This window comes from Lipophrys pholis (assembly GCF_963383615.2).
Source record: "Lipophrys pholis genome assembly, chromosome: 3".
Lineage (NCBI taxonomy): Eukaryota > Metazoa > Chordata > Actinopteri > Blenniiformes > Blenniidae > Lipophrys > Lipophrys pholis.
The window spans coordinates 35,169,668-35,189,557 of record NC_137627.1 but is presented as its reverse complement, the minus strand read 5'-3'; the positions used below and the strand labels follow the sequence as shown (position 1 = coordinate 35,189,557).

The following is a 19,890-nucleotide window of genomic DNA, read 5'->3' as shown; positions in this document are numbered from 1 at the left end:
AGTACCTGAGGTGTGCGTGCGTGCGTGTGTATGTGTGTGTGTGAATGTGTGTTGTTGACGTCCCTCCAGTGTTTCCCTGATGTGCAGCTCTGACCTGCTCGTGTCCCTTTGTGCTTGACCGTCCTGTCACCATGACCACGGCGAGGCGGCCGTCCTCAGAATAACTCCTCTGGGCTATATGTGGTTAATCCCTAAGACGAGCTGCTGATGACTGTCACTGCTGCAGCTTCACCTCCTGACAACATGCAGATTGACCACAGCAACCCTCTGCTCAGGACGTCTCCACCCTGTGAGTACATCTCTCACTCTGCCTGCAGTTTGGTTTTTTTGATTAAAGTTGTAGAGATTTACGTGTTTCTGTAATGTGGGGTTTTATATTTGTGCACCTTCTTGTGAGTCAGTCTGTGTGTTCAGTGTAAATATAGTGAATTTAGATGCTTTGCACTGTGTTACATAAGAAGCTTTTCACCACTCTGGACTGGGTCTGAGGCCTCAGTCAATTTTGTTTCGGAGACTCTGAACTGTTTGCATCATTAGAGGTTGTGATTTCTCCATTTCTGAAGCTTTGTTTATATTTATGTATCGTTCATTTCTTATCTCAGGCCGGTTTGAACATGAGCTCTGACTATAGTGACATAAACAGGTGGATTAGCAGATTTTCAGTTCGTAGTATTTTTCAGACCTGAACAGTGATTAAAGTCTGTGTACCAATAATGAATGTGTGTAAACTTCACATCAGTAATGAGTTTATGTTGGACAACAATAGTAATGCTGGAATAGTAATGCTACAATAGTAATGCTACAATATTAATGCTACAATAGTAACGCTACAATATTACCGCTACAATAATAATGCGACAATAGTAACGCTGGAATAGTAATGCTACAATAGTAATGCTACAATATTAATGCTACAATACTAATGCTACAATAGTAACGCTACATTACCGCTACAATATTACCGCTACAATAATAATGCGACAATAGTAACGCTACAATAGCAATGCTACAATAATGACGCTATGATAATAATGCTACAATAGTAATGCTACAATAATGACGCTATAATAGTAATGCTACAATAGTAATGCTATAATAGTATCACACAGTGACTTGGAGAAGTAACTTTAATGTGATTACTGGTTTTGAAATAAAAAAGTGGTCAAATGAGTAATGCATTACTAAGTAATGCTAGACTAAGTAATGCGTTACCGGCGTCACTGGTTAGAAATATTGTCTGAATTTGTAGGTTTTATGTGTTTTTACACAATGAATTGAAAGTGCTTCACAAAACGTTTGGCTTAATGACAAAAACATAAAAGGGAAAATGCCATAAGAGTGGACTGTGATGGCTCGGAAACCTTTCTGAAGGTATAGATGTATGAAGAGATAAAGAGAGATAAACAGCCAGGCTTAAAGCGTCAAATCAGTATATGGAGTTTTCTTGTAACTTTATGTCAGCAGAAAAACTAAAACGACAGTTTCAATATGTCCAACTGTCCCTCACACATGATGTCTGCTGGCTGTCATGAAGGTTTAATAAAATTAAAAACATACAATTAGTCCTTTTCATTAAGCAACCTTCTTTAATACTCCTGTTGGTAGACGAGCTCAGCCCTCAGCCAGTGAACAGCACAACCATCTGATCCTTCATTTAGTGTTTAAACTTTCTATCTGCTCAAGAAATTATATGAGGAAAGTAGAATAAGTGAGACAAACTTTGACCTTTGACCTGTGTGATTGTCACTGTAGTCTGGGTGAAGTGAAAAAAGTGTCTCAGGGAGGCGCTCTGGTAGGGAAGCTCTGAGATTCACCGAAGAACAAAAACTCCAGTTAGTCGATAGAAAACCACAAAACAAAAGGAGTTGTTGCTGTACTAATATCACAGCTTCAGAAATAAATAAAACCAAGTCAAATGTAGACGAGGCATCTTGGTCCTCACCTGTGGAAGCAACTTCCTGGACACCTGAAGACTGCTGACACACTCACTTCTTTTAAATCTGGAATTTAGACATTTTTATTTGCACAGGCTTTCAAAGAAACAGTCGATTTTTACTTTCTTAATTAAATGTATCTTAATAAAGCTTTTACCTTATTTATTCTGGTTTTTATGCCGTTTTTCAATCCCCTGAACTGACAACAACCACTGACTCACTATGGCCAGAGTTTATTCCAGATTTAAATATTCACTTTTCAGACAATTATAATTTAATGGTAAACCTGCCAGAGAAGGTAGAATAATACTTGGGTTTCATGTAATTAATACACAGGTTTTGCTCTTTGTACCAAACAAAAGAATTTAGGCAGTTTTACTCTTTGTTACTTTCGCAAAAGAAACTAAATCCCAAGTATTATTTGTGGGGTTCTATGTTCCTTGTTCCTCTACGAAGGAATGGGAGCAGAGACTTTGACTGGAGTCCCAGAAAGGTTAAAGGTCATAGAACAGGAGGTTCCCCTCCCGGTGGTCCTCTGGCTGGTTCATGCTCCTGCTAAAGCTTCATTACTTGTTTTTATCTATTTCTTTCATTTCTGTGTAAAGCGCCATGAATGGCCCTGTTTGAATGGCGCTCTAGAAATAGACTTGCCTTGCCTTGCCTTGCCTTGCATTAGGGACAAGTCATTCTTTCTTGTCGTCCGTCCAGCACAGCAATGCGTCGTCTGAAGCCGACCCGTCTCCTCCGGCGCCTCCTGCTGTGACTCGAACCGCCAGCCACCATGAGCACCGACTCCGTCTTCTCCTCCGAGGCGGACAGCGACCACCACGCCGAGCTGGCCGACATGGTGGCGGCCATGAGCGTGGCCGCCAACCGCATGACGCCGCCTAACGGCTACAGGTCGGGGGCCCCGAGGTCTGCCGCCGCCCACAGGGGGCGACTGTCCGACCGGAAGTTGTCTCTGCAGGAGCGAGGGAGCCGCATGGCCCGGCAGCCCACCATCGAGACCAAACGAGTGTCCATCACTGACGCTGAGGCGAGGAGGCCCAGACTCTCTGATTGATCAGTTCTGATCAATACCAGAGAGGAGATGATGAATTCTGCTTTTAATCCCCGCAGGACTGCATGCAGCTGAACCAGTACAAACTGAAGAAGGAGATCGGAAAGGTGATTTTAGCCTCACCTCAAAACTGCAGCGGAGCTGCTGTCTCTCCACCCGGTCCAACCAGTCATCTGTTAGCATTATTAGCATTGTCAGTAGCCGCTGTCCTCCATGGTTCAGCTACGGTTTCGTTCAGCCGCCGCGTTGCCGATACTATGAACCTGCTGTTCCCACCAAGCTTCAGCTTCTTCAAATCAACATCATCCACCATGTTCTGGTTGTTACAGAAGCGAATTGCATTCACATGAAAAAATAGAAATTGTTTTTTTTAATTAATGAGATAATTATCTCATAATTACGAGAAAGAATCAAATATAAAAACAATTCAACTCTTTTTTCCTGATTTTATGGGATAATGGTTGTCTGAAAAAAATGTAATTGGTTATCTCCTAATTATGAAATAACGATCTCATGCTTAGAAATCTCATAAATTCAGAAAACAGAACCAAATTCTTTTTATAATTATACTTTTCTCATAATTATGAGATAATTATGTCATTAATTCAGAAAAAAAGAGTTGATTTTTATTTCTTCCTGTGAATGCAATACGCTTCTGCAGTTTTTTTGTTTTTGTTTTGTTTTCATTTCAGGTATATTAAATTGTAGCTTAAATTATAGCTTATGAAAATCTTGTTATATTTATTATTATTGTTATATATAATCTATGTTTTAGTATACCCCCCCCCCCCCCACACACACACACATACACACACACACAATCTCTAGTTAGCATTTATTCAGACAGTGCTTCCCCCTAAGTTCATAAATTTAATTATTTTGAAGGACTGATAAAATAATTTTTTTTTATCAGAATGAGCTTATCCTAATCTTTTTGAAGAGCAATGCTGTTACCTTGATACTAAACTCCTGTTTACTTAAAACGTAGCATCTGATTCACCCTGAAATAACTCAGTATTCTGGATAGTAACATGCAAATGTATTTGAGTGAGTTTTGAATAACTTACCAGTAGAACCTGAGTAACATTTGCATCTTCAGGTAAACACGCTGGCTGAATATTTATAGTGCATCTCTCTGTTTTAGGCCCCGTTTATACGACAACGAATTTGAGTGTATCCGCAAAACTTTGTTCACCTTTGGGGGGTCCGTTTACACGACACCAGTTTGCGGATGCACTGTATCCGCAAAGTTTTTAATCCGGCTCCCGAGGTGGAAAGATTCTTTCACGGCGCAAATCCCTCCTGCAGAGACTGATGGAGGCTCCAGAGCCTGTTACTGCTCATCTCCCCCCCTCCCTCCTGCTCATCCACTTAAACAAACATGGCGGCCCCGTAGTGGTACGACCCGTAGTGGTACGACCCGTAGTGGTACGACCCGTAGTGGTACGACCCGTAGTGGTACGACCCGTAGTGGTACGACCCGTAGTGGTACGACCCGTAGTGGTACGACCCGCAGTCCTTATTCTAGTTTTATCCTCCAGATCAGTAGTTTAATAGTTGAGACTCTCCCTGATATCATCCGATGTGTCATCAGTCCATGTTGATGTCAGGTTCTCTCCATTTTCTTCACCTTTATAGTGTTTTGTTCTCTGCACACGTCTGTGTAGATTCATTACAAAATCAAGCAACAGCGCCCTCCAGTGGCCCGGCAGACTAACTACATTGTTGTCTCTGTCCGCTGCTGCAGTGGAAACGCCCACACTTTTTTTTGCGGATTAGGTGTTGTCACGTGAAACGTTGTCGTGTAAACAAGGCCTAATTCTTCTTTATTGTGAAGCTCCTTAATCTTTTTAGGATTAACATTATTTAGAGTTGTTTTGTCCAGTTGTGACTTTATTAAACTCCTCTTTTACTGAAGAAGTACAACTTTAATCCTTAACACACATCATACAGCTAACACATAAAAGTAGCATAAACTTAAAATAAAATGACAAAAATAATGAAAATGCTATATAATTTATGGAGAAGGGCTGGGGTTTAATAAGTTATACTTCTTCCTGTTCCTTTTCGGACATGCTATCTGAGTTTATTTTTCTGCTGTAATTATTCGTTCTTTGTGTGGTGGAATATCTTTGGTTGTCTGGTGGGCGCTGTGGACTCCGTAGTGATTTTGAGCTTGTTTGAAATAAAATGAAAAAAAAAAGAAAATGACTTTGAAGTAATTCAACTACTTTCCACAGAGGTAAAATAAAAAATGTGATGAAGAACTTTTCTGTAATCTACACAACAAGAGTAATTAGAGCAGACGGATGAAAAGTGAATTATGAAGCCGTTTCAGTGAAGAGCTGTTGTTTCTCCACCGCAGGGTTCGTACGGCGTGGTGAAGTTGGCCTACAACGAAGACTCTGAGCAGTATTACGTAAGCTGAAGCTTCACACAGCGGACTCTGACGTTTCATGTCAGTTTGCCTTCATTGATTTGCTTTGTCGTGTTTATCAAGGCGATGAAAGTCGTTTCCAAGAAGAAGCTGATGAGGCAGTGTGGATTTCTACGTGAGTCAAACGCTGTCTGAGAGCTTGGTGTGGATGTGGTGGTGTCGGTGGTGAGGAGGGTTTCTGTGCTTCCAGGCCGCCTGCCGTCTCCGGGGTCAAACTCCCCGCAGCCACAGCAGGATCCCTTCCCAAAAGCCGTGTTGCCTCTGGAACGGGTTTACAAAGAGATCGCCATCCTGAAGAAACTGAATCATCCCAACGTTGTCAGGCTGGTGGAGGTGAGAGACGACTGGAGTCAGAAAACATTGAAAGCTGCACACTGCAGAGTAAAGCTGGAGTCTTTTTTTTAGATTACCTCAAATACTGTATATCATTCATAGACTTTCTCAGACATTAAATTTCATTTCTCGTAATATTTCCCCTATAAACGCCGTACATAACAAAGTTCACCTCAGAAAAACACTGAAGTGCAATAAAGCTGTGAGAAATCACTGGAGGACAGTTTGAATCATTGGTATGAATCTGAATCACGAGTGAGCTGACTGAAGGTTCATGATTTCTGAAGAAAATCAATGAGTTTGTATTATTATTATTATTATTATTATTATTATTATTATTATTATTATTATGATTATTATTATTAGATATTTCCCTTTTTATACTTTATTCACTAGGATTTCTATTGTTTTTCTTATTAATTCTGCTGTTAATTTCTTGTTGTTGTTTGTTTTGCCCAAAGTCGTTCTTTATAAAAAATTATTAAAGGAGAAGGAATGTTTCCCTCACAATCTTTTCTCTATTTAAAATTATTATTATTATTATTATTATTATTATTATTATTATTATTATTATTATTATTATTATTATTATTATTATTATTATTGTTATTATTATTATTATTATTATTATTATTATTATTAATTTGTTTGGTTGTTTTTTAAATATATTTGTTAAACTGCAAAGCATCTCAGAGGTACAGTTTTATTTAACTTATGGATGTGAAATGATGATGATGCTGTATTGCTCTGCCTTTCCTCCCAATAAAAATATTCAGGGGAAATAATGTCTGATGAAAATCAGCCATATAGGAGAGGAGTATATTCAGACTGCAGATTTTAATCACATTTTCTATGCAGCTGATTCATGATGTGATTAAAATGATCAGAGTCTGGTGGGAGCTGCTCACGACTGGACTGACACACATATACAGGATAAGGAAAGCAGGACGTCACACAGAAGGAGACGCTGAGAGCAGATGAAAGGGAGAAGTTAAAGGAAGAGACATGGAGAAAAATTTGAATTTGAATGGGAAGTTGAAATGTTCTGGACGTACACTCCTACAGGTTCCTGTGTGTTGGAACTGGACCTGGTGTGTGAGTGAAGGTGTTTGGTATCAGATTAATGTTCAGGAGCTCAGGCCGCCACTTTCCCTCGGGCTTTAGAGGTTAAAGTCAAGACAATGTTTCTGGATTTGCACGTTGGTTTTTATTCCAGAAGAGTCACATGTTGAGGCTTCTTGCAGGTGCTTGATGACCCTGATGAAGACGGACTTCACATGGGTAGGAAATCCTTCACTCAGGCCGTAATAACGTCATCTTTTCTCTGTGCAAAGACCAAACGTGACTAAACTCTGTTTGTCCTCAAGCCTTCGAGCTGATGACCAAGGGGTACGTGTCAGTAGAGGCAGGCGGGATGTTGGAGGGGTGGAGATGCTTCACACTGAGAATATTGATGTCTGGTGTTTTCCGTCTCTCCTGCCGTCAGTCCGGTGATGGAGGTTCCTACAGACGAGCCTCTGACAGAGGAACAGGCTCGTTTTTACTTCAGAGACGTCGTCCTGGGAATCGAGTATCGTGAGTTCACTGAGTGTTTTCAAGATTTACTGGTGAAACACACATTTTAGGAGAGGAGGTCAACGTGTCTGTTTGGTTTCCGAGTGAAAGACGTCGCTCCTCATCCACAACTACCTTTTCCTTATCAGGACGGTAGAAAACTGTCCGTGAGTGAGGTTCAGTCGTGTGTCCTCGTCTCATGAGGACACATCTGCTGAGAATACTGGAAGACTTCACAACACATAATTCAAACCAAACAAACCAAAGGGCGGAAATTTATTTATTCAAAGACAAGCTGGTAATCAACATATTCTCACACCATTCACCGCCAACTTTTCAAACATTTAAAGCACATATGGTAAAATGTGAATGTTTGTCGCATGAACTCTGGTTTACTCATTTAGATGTTCCTTATTATTGATTTATTGATTTATTGATTTATTTCCCTTATTTCCTTTTGGGACATGTTTGGAAATAAATAAATAAATGAATTAATAAGTAAGAGTTGTGTGTGCAGTGGGATTAAAGCTGTGTGAAGGTACTAATACTCTGATAAACTGCAGCTTTCCCCTCCAACTGAAAGGTTTAGTACTTTGGATTTTGCTATTGAAACTTTTCTCAATGACACAAAGCAATGATTTTGCCATTGTCTACTCTGTTATTATTTTTCACCATCATCATCATCATCATCATCATCATCATCATCATCATCATCATAGTATACTGTGTTATGATCATTTAACAGTTAAACATTTTTAAATGTTATAAATTTCCTCTTTTCAGTATCACAATTGAACCAGTAACATTTCCCCCTCAGAATGAGCCCCCTCGTTGAATATTGTTTATCTCATCACGTTCAGTCACATGTCAGCATGTTGAATGTCTTTATTGGAGACGCCAGCGGTTAAGAAGATAATTCACTTTTCCAGAGTTTCATCGACTGAACATGTTGAATCTGGTTAAATGACGATGACGCTGCCCGGTTACATTCAAACCCAACTACCTTCCCCAATACTTCCTCTAAGTATATTTTCAATCGTCCAGGGAGGAAGCGTCTTAATGCAAACTGAATCAGGCCAACTGGACTTGGAAGACGTCTCTATGTGTAGTTTGCATGTCCTTGCATGTATGTGAGGGTCACCGCTGACTTTACATGTAGGTGTAATTATGTGTCTGCCTGCACAGGAAGCACACCGCCTCCACCCAGAGTCAGCTGCTCACTTTAATATTTCCAAAGAGAGCTCCTATAACATTCTAATGAACGTGTGATGTTTCTGTTTAGTGCACTACCACAAGATCATCCACAGAGACATCAAACCCTCCAACCTGCTGTTGGGGGACGACGGTCGCGTGAAGCTCGCAGATTTCGGCGTGAGCAAAGAGTTCGTGGGGACGGACGCCCTCCTGTCGGGCACGGCCGGGACGCCGGCCTTCATGGCCCCGGAGACCATGACGGAACACGAGCAGAGCTTCACTGGAAAAGTGAGTCCAAACTGTGGATTGCACAACTCATTCTCTTTTTCTTTTTCTACGTGAGTCATCGTATCAAGCTGTGATTAATTATGAGGAATTATCAAGAAATGCTGTTGTTCCCCCGCCTACTGAGAGCCTCTCTCCGATGACACATGCTGATTATTGTTGTTTGTTTACCAGGCATTAGACGTGTGGGCGATGGGAGTAACACTCTACTGTTTCGTCTTTGGGAAGGTGAGCATGTTTCCAGGCAGATTTATGCACAACGTGAAGCCGGTCCATTCTTCCAACGTATGCTCTGTTTGCTCTGCTCCAGTGCCCCTTTTATGACGAATACATCGTTTCTCTGCACAATAAGATCAAGAACAAACCGGTGGAGTTTCCAGAGACGTGAGAAAAGCTTTTTAATGGTTCATACCATTGAATTTGATCTATTACAGTTCATACAAGAAACTGACTGCAGTGACTGGAGGGGGATTTATTCATTCTAATCTGACACAATGTTTTCAAGCCATCAATCTGTAAATGTGTTTTTTCAATGTGTAATTATGTTATATAACTTTATTCCTTGTATCGTATCTTAAAACTGACCTACAAGATCCTGAATCAGGAGCCTTTAAATGACCACAAAGGGACAAAATGGCAACCGGGAGGTGCAGTGTGACTCAGATATGATGCAAAATGGGATGAACAATGAGCAGAAATGAAATGCGACCATGAGTGAGCTACGAATTGATCCCAATAAGATCTAAAATGAAAAAAGCTCCTTTCAGGGATCATCTGCTCCATCTCACTGCTGGTTTTGATCAAGTCAGAGCCAAGTTTTCTTCTCTGTCCTTTAAAATATAAAAACTAAACTCAGAAGCCCATTTGTGGCTCCTTGTTTGCTTACAAACTCCACTGCCTTTCAACGCCTGCTCCATCCATTGATCCACAGTCACATTTGGCAAACACAATTCTTGACATGTTGCTTTGACAACGTCCTCGTCTCGTGATAAACAAGGAAGCAATTCACCTCCATTTTAAAGCTCTTGTGTGGGAAAATAAAGAAACACCAACCCCGATCTATAAATTAAAAAAACATAATTTTACAGATTTCTCAAGCAGCACAGAAATCAGCAATAGAGGGATCGATGTAGATAAAGATTGTGAGACTCTGTAGTTTCATATCACGTGACGCACGTTCATCATCTGTGTTCATATCTTCTGCCTGTGGTGTTTGAACGACAGGCCGGCGGTCAGTAACCAGCTGAAGGAGCTCATTCAGAAGATGCTGGACAAAACCCCCGAGAGAAGAATCACCATCCCCAAAATAAAAGTGAGATCTGCTGAGTCAGCGGCGGTAACGCCTCACGCTGTGGATGTGTGTGTTTCTCATGTGTGTGTGTGTGTGTGTGTGTGTGTGTGTGTGTGTGTGTGTGTGTGTGTGTGTGTGTGTGTGTGTGTGTGTGTGTGTGTGTGTGGTGCAGCTCCATCCGTGGGTGACGGAGGGCGGCTGCAACCCCCTCCCTCTGGAGGAGGAGCACTGCACGGCGCTGGAGGTCACCGAGGAGGAGGTGCAGAACAGCGTCAAGCTCATCCCCAGCCTCTCTGCCGTGGTGAGTCGCACATCTTCACTCCTTTCATGACTCATTTCTCACTTTCACATCATAAAATCGGCAATTTTTATGCTTTCAGGAAACTTTTTGTCTGTTTTTTGTGGCTTGAAATGTCAAAAAAAACAAACTCCATTGAATCTCCTGCTGGTGGAAACATAAAACAGGATTGACATCAAATCATTAAGGAGACATAATACAATGTCAGTGTTTTAACTTATAGGCAGTCGTGATCTATGGACTTTGAAAGGCGGCTCAAGCTCCTGGACGTGAACATTCTCCTTCTTAACTTTACCAAACTCAGTAAAAAGAGTCCCGGTCAGTCAGAGATGTGGCCGGTTCCATTGTTGTCTTAAGAGTCAGTCTGCTGCTTTCCTAGAAGCTCCAGAGGATTAATCTCATCATGGAGGTAATCTCTTCCTAGGAGCTGCCAGGAATAATTGGAATTTTGTCATCTGACCTTGAAAAACAAAGAGCTGCATTTTGCCTGCCTCATAATGAAATATGAAGTTTTTAGGTTTTGGGCTCAACTTCTTGTTACATTATTATTTTATTACATCATATTTTATAGCAACTTGGTCGTCGTTACATATCGAGGTCTGACAATCCTGCCTGTTTATTCCTAGTTTTAACTATTTCTATACACCTATTTTACTTGTTTTTAAAGATACGTTTTCTCTATTTTATGATCCTGAAAATGATTCATCAGGTTTGTTAAGCTGATGCTTTACATGCTTCTAAAACATGGTTTTTATATAAACTCACCTCTAAAAGCAGATTCAAAAAGAGCCGGTCTGATATGGAAGGTGTGTGATTTGTCTTTGTCTCTCCTCTGATGTCCACTGCAGATTCTGGTGAAGTCCATGCTGAGGAAGCGTTCTTTCAGTAATCCCTTCGAGTGTCATGGCCGCCGGGCCGAGAGGTCCATGTCTGCCCCTGGAGGTCTCCTTACGTAAGTAGCCTGCTCTGCAAATCCCACCTGCTCCGCTCTGCCAAAGCGATTAGGCAACGAAACAAAGCAGCTGCTGAGATAAAAATAGATCAGTTCCATCCTTCACCACTGAAGCGTAGAGCGTCTAATCTTTGAGCTGAAAACTGAGCTGCTTCTCAGTGTGTTTGCTTTGTTTTGGGCCTTGATTAGCAGCTCACTCCGCACCTCTGCAGCAGAGCAGCAGCAGAAGCAGCAGAAGCAGCAGAAGAGCAGCAGCAGAGCAGTAGAGCAGCAGCAGAGCAGCGGAAGAGCAACAGCAGCAGAGCAGCAGTAGGGCAGCAGCAGAAGAGCAGCAGCAGCAGAGCAGCAGAAGAGCTGCAGAAGAGCAGCAGCAGCAGTAGAACAGCAGAGCAGCAGCAGCAGAAGAGCAACAGAACAGCAACAGAACAGCAGCAGAAGTGCTGCAGAGCAGCAGCAGCAGAGCAGCAGCAGCAGCAGAAGAGCAGCAGAGCAGAGCAGCCACTGCACTGCTTAGTTTTGTCCTTCAAGCAGTTTGTGTGGAGCAACGACTCAGAGGTATCCTGGGCTTCAGACGAGCTCTGCTGCTCGCTTAAAGAAGATCAACGCTTTCCCAGATTGATCTTCTTGGAGGGATGATGTGTCGTGGTTTTGTGTTTCAGTTTTTAATAATAATTCAATTCATGTTCAAACTTCAGGGGCACGGCAGCGAATCAATAATTATAAAACAAATAACTGTAAATATATTTACTGCATTTGTAAAGTGTGTTGACGTTTCCTTTTTAAATTTATTCAATTTCCATCTCTGGCTGATTTTATGATTCAATAAAAAAAATACCATCTCCTTAAGGTTTTGCCCTCCATAATCAGGAAATTGAACAATAGTTAAAATCCAAAAGCTCCAAAACTTCCCTGAATGTTATTTTACATTTGTGTCTCATGATCAACCTTATTGAAGATGTCCTGTAAAAACCAGACAAATATTTTTAACAGTGAAGAAGTTCTGCTCTTTGTGATGAACTTCGGTTTGTTGAAATAAAGGAGTACATTAAAGTTAAATATAAACTGTACACACTTTTCCAAAGATAGATGAGATAACATAAAAATACTGCAGGTATAATGAATCCAAACTAAATAGTGTGAAATATATAGATGTTGAAAAGCATTTTATTGAAAATGCAAATCTCAGTATGTTGCGACGACAATAAGGCACCACTCATTGTGTAATTGTTGAAAACTGCATCTAATGAGTAATGAGTTTTGTGTCACTGCAGCTAAATTAACTGATTCACAGACAACTGTGCAGCATGAAGCTAATTTAATTTAATTTAATTTAATTTAATTTATATAAACTGTAAATACATTAAAGTTATATTAATTTAATTTGATTTGATTTGATTTAATTGATTGTTTTATTTATTGTAATTTTTACATTTTAATTTAATTTAATTTAATTGGTCATCATGCACGGGGGCATGATGAAAATATGACTTACTGCCACTGGATGGTGCATTATTAACAAACTAGATTAAAAACATTAGATAATAGAATCTATTGACAACATATTCAAGACAAGATAAATGCAATCCAGTATGAGAGGGAATAACATCAAATAAAAAAAACAATAAAATAGAATGAACATGGGCAGAATATTGCACATAAGCAGCATTAAAACCAACAAATCCCCAGTTGAATTTAGTTAATATTATTAACTTTAAATTCCTCTCTGCCACAGATCTCACTGCATAATACTGTCAGAACAGATACTCAGTGTAACCTCACTTTGCTAACGACTATAAACTGCCGCCTCTTCTATCACATCTCCTTCTTGCAGTGATGCTTGGGGCTTATTGGGGTCCTCGCTGCTGCTTCATCCTTCCTTGAGGTAAATGTTCCTGAAAAGCGTTTGGGCCTCGTACTAGACTTCGTACTGGGCCTCGGACTAGACTTCGTACTGGGCCTCGTACTAGACTTCGTACTGGACCTCGTACTGGACCTCGTACTGGACCTCGTACTGTACCTCGTATTGAGCCTCGTACTAGACTTCGTACTGGACCTCGTACTGGCCCTCGTACTGGGCCTTGTACTGGACCTCATACTGGGCCTCGTACTGGGCCTCGTACTGGACCTCGTACTGAGCCTCGTACTGGACCTTGTACTGGGCCTCGTACTGAACCTCGTACTGAGCCTCGTACTGAGCCTCGTACTGGACTTCGTACTGGACCTCGTACTGGACGATCGTACTAGGCCTCGTACTGGGCCTCGTACTGGACCTCGTACTGGGCCTCGTACTGGACCTCGTACTGAGCCTCGTACTGGACCTCGTACTGAGCCTCGTACTGGACCTCGTACTGAGCCTCGTACTAGGCCTCGTACTGGACCTCGTACTGGACGATCATACTGGGCCTCGTACTGGACCTCGTACTGAGTCTCGTACTAGGCCTCGTACTGGACGATCATACTGGGCCTCATACTGGACCTCCTACTGAGCCTCGTACTGGGCCTCATACTGGGCCTCGTACTGGACGATCATACTGGGCCTCATACTGGGCCTCGTACTGGACCTCGTACTGGGCCTCGTACTGGACCTCGTACTGAGCCTCATACTGGACCTCATACTGGGCCTCGTACTGGGCCTCGTACTGAACCTCGTACTGGACCTCGTATTGAGCCTCGTACTGGACCTCGTACTAGACCTCATACTGGACCTTGTACTGAGCCTCTTACTGGACCTTGTACTGGGCCTTGTACTGGACCTCGTACTGGGCTAACTGGACCTTGTACTGAGCCTCGTACTGGACCTCATAATGAGCCTCGTACTGGACCTCGTACTCAGCCTTGTACTGGACCTCGTACTTTGCCTTGTACTGAGCCTCGTACTGGACCTCGTACTGAGCCTCGTACTTTGCCTTGTACTGAGCCTCATACTGGACCTCGTACTGAGCCTCGTACTGGACCTCATACTTTGCCTCGTACTGAGCCTCGTACTGGACCTCGTACTGAGCCTCGTACTGGACCTCGTACTGAGCCTCGTACTGAGCCTCGTACTGGACCTCATACTTTGCCTCGTACTGAGCCTCGTACTGGACCTCATACTTTGCCTCGTACTGAGCCTCGTACTGGACCTCGTACTAGACCTCATACTAGACCTTGTACTGAGCCTCTTACTGGACCTTGTACTGGGCCTTGTACTGGACCTCGTACTGGGCTAACTGGACCTTGTACTGAGCCTCGTACTGGACCTCATAATGAGCCTCGTACTGGACCTCGTACTCAGCCTTGTACTGGACCTCGTACTGGGCCTCGTACTTTGCCTTGTACTGAGCCTCATACTGGACCTCGTACTGAGCCTCGTACTGGACCTCATACTTTGCCTCGTACTGAGCCTCGTACTGGACCTCGTACTGAGCCTCGTACTGAGCCTCGTACTGGACCTCATACTTTGCCTCGTACTGAGCCTCGTACTGGACCTCGTACTGAGCCTCGTACTGGACCTCATACTTTGCCTCGTACTGAGCCTCGTACTGGACCTCGTACTGAGCCTCGTACTGAGCCTCGTACTGGACCTCATACTTTGCCTCGTACTGAGCCTCGTACTGGACCTCGTACTGAGCCTCGTACTGGACCTCGTACTGAGCCTCGTACTGAGCCTCGTACTGGACCTCGGCTTGTTTGTCCACATTAAGAGGATTTGAGAGGAACAAGACAACACAAAGCTGTCAGCAGTGATGCATCAGAACAACATGCTGGCTGCTTGTCAGGCTTTTTTATTGGCTTCTTTCTCTCAGCTCTCCTCCTCCTCCTCCCCCTCCTCCTCCTCCTCCTCCTCCTCCTCCTCTTCCTCCTCCTTGTCTCCTCCTTCTTTCCCTTCTCCTTCTCCTCCTCCTCCTCCTCCTCTTCCTCCTCTCTGCTTTCCTCCAGGTTTTTTTTTAGAACTTTATTACACAACTAGGAAACATCCAAACAGCGCGCATGCTCGGGCGTTATTGCCACTTTAATCATGTGATAACTTTACAACTTTGTTTCTAGAAATATTCAAATTTCCAAAGTGGAGGACCTGCACTCTAACAAAACCCAGACTTATGTTAGATGTTTATTAATTAATTAATTTATGTTTTTATTATTTTGCCAAGAGAAACATTAATTCTGTGATTTTCCCTGAATGAATATCCAGTACAAGTTTCAATCTTCTGTAGAAAAACAATGTGATTAATCACAATTAATTACAGGAAATTGTGCAATTAATTTGTTAGTTTTTTTTTATCGATTTTTTTAATCGATTGACAATTTCGAATATGATTTTTTGTTTTACACTCTCAAAAATATTAATGACTTAATGATTCATTTTCGCTGTTACAAGAGGTACATATATTTGCAATTTCAAAAAAAGTGGATAAGTATACATTTGTTATATATATATGTTGTGCAAAACATTCATATGTATCGGCTTAATTGTATTGATAATACAAAATAATGTTCTCTGCCAATCAATATATAAGATACTATATATTAAATATTTTCCTCTGGGACTTATTCTCTTTTTTCATAAAAGCAGTTTCTTATATGTTTATTACTACATTTATGATCCTGCTGTCCTCCAGGTTAATAAAGGTGGAGGAAAGTGATGACGGTGCTGTGGAGGACAAGTTTCCATAGTCTATTGTTACCTCCTCTCCCTCCTTGTCCTCCTCCTCCTCCTTGTCCTCCTCCTCCTCCTCCTCCTCCTCCTCCTCCTCATCATTTCCAATCTCATTAGTGCCTTCCTCATCATGACGGAGTGTTTGTTGCCTGCAGGAATGTCGGCAACGAGGGGAGCAGAGAAGGAGAGCTGGAGGACTTGTACGAGGACGAACCACTACCAGAGAGTGCGGATTAAACATTTCAACAAGGAAAAGAGGAAAGAACTGTTTTGTACCTTTAATTCTGTCTTTTTCTAGACCGTGTTTTGCTTCACGCTCAATGTGAATTCACAATCCTGAGTTTTTGTGCTCTAGCAATATTGAAAATAGAGACTTTTACTGCATTAAGTGTGAAGTCGTCACACGTTATGTCGTATTTCACAGCCGGCACTATGCTTGTTTACTACTCTCTCAACATTTACATCACTTTAAAAAATGTAAATATGCTCCCCAAAAAAGATATTTTTACATTTTCCTACAGTTCGTGAAGACGATCACACAGCAATGATTTAACTTTGAATAATGTTTTTTCTGTCAATAAAACTTTTACTACATGCACAATCACAGCAGTTTTATTCGGTGAGTTGTTTTGTTTTGTTTTATTTTGTCGGTTTACACCCAACACTGATTAAAACAATGTAATATTATGTGAATGAAAGGTCCTGAACATTATATCGACAAAGGCAGGGCTTTATGTGACTGCACTTCCTCCTGCAGACCAACAGAGGGCGGCATTGTGATGCAATAAAGACAAAAATACATGTACCCACCCTTCTGAAGTGCCCTTAAGCAACTTAAAACAATTTTACAGGGAGAATCAGAGCAGTAGAATCAACACAGTATCTGAGATATTAAAAATAAAAACAAACAATTAAATGTTTCAGTCTTCACAAGGTTTTTCTTCTTCCCAGACACCGTTACAGACCTCCGTCTGACATCTCATTTGTCAAAACTTTACAGTGGAGAAACACTGTTGGACATCCTCAATCAACAACGTGTTAAAGCAGGACTACAGAAAATAAAACTTTAAACATTCAAGGTTACATATGAAGCTCCGACAGCAACCATAATCCAATGTTGCACAATGTAATCGGATTACTTACAGTCCAGGAAATCACAGCAGCTATGTGAGTGATTGATTGTGAATGTGTTGGACTGCTGAAGCTAAGATATGCTTTTACTATTTAGATTGGTAAAGTGTCTGCTTATAGTTTTCTTTGACGTGAGGATCTAATAATGATGACTTCATGAAGCCTCAGGACTCCACTGCAGAGATCAAACTTCATATACTAATTCAAATACTGCTTCAAACTGCTTCGTCTCACTTTTGCTCCAATTAATAAGAGTGACTGGATGAACGTGTGCGTTAGATGGCGGCGAGCCGGTTTCATCTCTGCTGTGTGACTTCATCCAGTGAAGTTCTCTGATTGTGAAGTAAAAATAGACGTTACAGTGCCGAAGAGGAAGAGGAGGAAGAGGAAGAGGAGGAGGAGGAGGAGGAGGAGGAGGAGGAGGAGGAGGAGGAGGAGGCGTGACGCTGCAAAATGTAAAATCCCTGAGCAAGAGAGCCGCTGCCAGTCATCGTCCCGCGTCACAGTCACACACCCAGACCTTCTGCTGTTCTGTTCTTTGAAATATGACAACCATCTGTCATTTTCCTTCCACTTCACAATCCTGTGGCACAATGTGTCGGTCCATCGTGTAAAATCGCAATAAAATCTGTTAAATTCGTGGTCGCAATGGGACGAAATGTGGAAACCTTCACGAGGTTAATTGACGTTTTAGCAAAGCCACTGTATGTTTCCCAGCGCCTGGTGAGTTACTGGTTCATGGAGGCCCTCGCTGCTGAACCTGCATGTTCTTCCTGGGTGTGTATGGGCTTTCATTGCTTTCCTCTTCCTCAGAGGGAGAAGGGTTGATATTTAGTTCTTTATTCAAAAGTGGTGAATAAAAGTTTGACAGTTTTTGACTAAAAGTCTTTAATCCTCCATCTCTTCCTGTCTCTCAGTATAAACTGGGAGTAAACATCCTGTGTTTGCAGGCGGCCCGCAGCCTGTTACAGTATATAACATACACTCACAAATCAAAGGGCATTTAGATAACGAAATGCAATAATGTTATAATTTCTGCATTAGCTGGAAACAGAAAACAGCCTTTATCTCCTGCAAGCGAAGCCACTTCATTTGTATTCCTGCAGTCAGCTGTTTTTTTCTTTTTTCTTCTGCAGTTCTGTGAAGCCCGAAGCCGAGTGTTTCTGAGCAAAGGTTTCTGTGGAAACTGTTGCCATGCAACAGCACAATACTGCCATCATAGTAACTTCACTGTATGACTGCTCTTTTTCCACAGCGCACACTGCCCGGGTAGTAACGCCACAACCCATTCTGTTCTGCTCTACTGTCTATGATTCTACTGACTCTATCATTGTTTCAGGGCTGGGACCGAGGTTTATTTGCTTGATCGCTGGTCAGGGAAAACTCTGCTTCATCGTCCGCCTCCACACCCACACTCCCTTCACTTTCCACGTTTACAGCCAGCAGCAGTTCAGCCTCATACCGTGAGCTCGGCTCTGTTAACCCTCAGCGGCTGTCTTCAAGCCACGTTTCAACCTCCGGCGGCCTCCACGTCGCCGCCACGGACCCATATGATCATTTTCTTTCTTTCCTGGGTTCCTAAAGATAGTCTTCTCCTCCTGTGCGCTGTGGGGGAATCCCCGGTGCCCAATGACACAATGAGTCCCCATGGCGAACAGCAGGCGAACCCACAAACACTGGAAGGTACAATCGATGACCTGAGGAGCTTCAAGAAGCAGAAGCAGGTCAAACCTTCATGCTGATGATCCACAAGGCTGCAGACGATCCTGAGCTCCAGTCCAGGTTCTGCTGTCTGTCTCTGGCTGCCATTTGCATGTTCTCCCTGTGGGACTCTTTCATAGACGTATAACGGCTGGTAGAGTGGCACGTCATGAGGTTGCAGGTTCAATCCCCCTTCATCCATGTGTCAAAGTGTCCTTGAGCAAGGCACTAAAGAACCACACTGCTCCCGGCACAGCCTGACTGCTTGGCACTAGCTAATGAGTCAGTGTGACTGACAAGCCAGTTGTTATAATGACTTAGTAACAACAGGCAAGTATTAAGATTATTAATCACATAATACAGACATATATTATATTAACTGTACTTCTATGTAAGACTGGGTGTGAATGTTTAACTTCTCCAGCGCTGTGTGAGTGAAATCCTTCGACATTTCTCCTGCTGTCGTCCATGAGGCGGGAGGCGGATAAAGAATGAAATCAAACAAGTGAAATGAACAAAATAACAAATTCTTTATCTATTTTTATGAGCAAAACTGATTTAGAATAAATATAAATATATTGGTTACATCGCTGTCCGGTTAGATAAAACAGGACAGAAAATTCTTGCATAAAACTAATGAAATCCAAAAGTCTCCATCCAGCGTTTCCTAACAGCTGATTGTGACAGCGAGCCTCTGAGGAGCTTATGCTGCTGCTTCACACCACCGCTCGCCAGACCACTGACTTCATCCTCACTTTCTCACTGTGTCGAAAAAATTTTAAATAAAAATCCATTGACAACGACCATCTCGTACAAGGATGCAGCTAAATTTAGCCCAGCTTGAGGCGTGAGGTGTGGGACTGTGTGTGACACCCCCGGGGGGTCAGCCGGGGTGGGGGAGGGGGTGGGGGGGGGTCAGCGGGGGTCACAGAGCAGGTCTCCTCTGACAGAGCGCTGTCTGCAGAGGATCCACACAGAGTCAGTCTGAGCTTCAGAGGAGAGAGAGAGAAACTCCAGCAGGTTAAAGGTTCCACCTACATCAGTCTGGTCGAAGTCTTTCCATGGAGAGTTATTGATAAGTAAC

At 42.3% G+C, this 19,890-nt stretch overlaps 1 protein-coding gene across 2 annotated transcripts; it reads left to right on the top strand.

Moving 5' to 3' along the window:
* Positions 1-236: 236 nt before the first annotated feature.
* On the top strand, positions 237-16,867 carry camkk1b (calcium/calmodulin-dependent protein kinase kinase 1, alpha b). 2 transcript variants are annotated; one of them, XM_080459391.1, is made up of 17 exons: positions 237-289; positions 2,643-2,970; positions 3,054-3,101; positions 5,360-5,413; positions 5,495-5,546; positions 5,622-5,764; positions 7,009-7,045; positions 7,132-7,153; positions 7,251-7,339; positions 8,601-8,800; positions 8,972-9,025; positions 9,108-9,181; positions 10,022-10,109; positions 10,261-10,389; positions 11,235-11,338; positions 13,170-13,220; positions 16,130-16,867. In XM_080459391.1, the coding sequence occupies exons 2-17, from the start codon at positions 2,716-2,718 to the stop codon at positions 16,209-16,211; spliced, it is 1,482 nt and encodes a 493-aa protein (XP_080315517.1). In that variant the 5' UTR covers positions 237-289; positions 2,643-2,715; the 3' UTR covers positions 16,212-16,867. The 2 variants fall into 2 exon arrangements, with proteins under 2 accessions (XP_080315517.1, XP_080315518.1); XM_080459392.1 differs by lacking the exon at positions 13,170-13,220 and having other exon boundaries at positions 16,130-16,594.
* Positions 16,868-19,890: the final 3,023 nt, after the last annotated feature.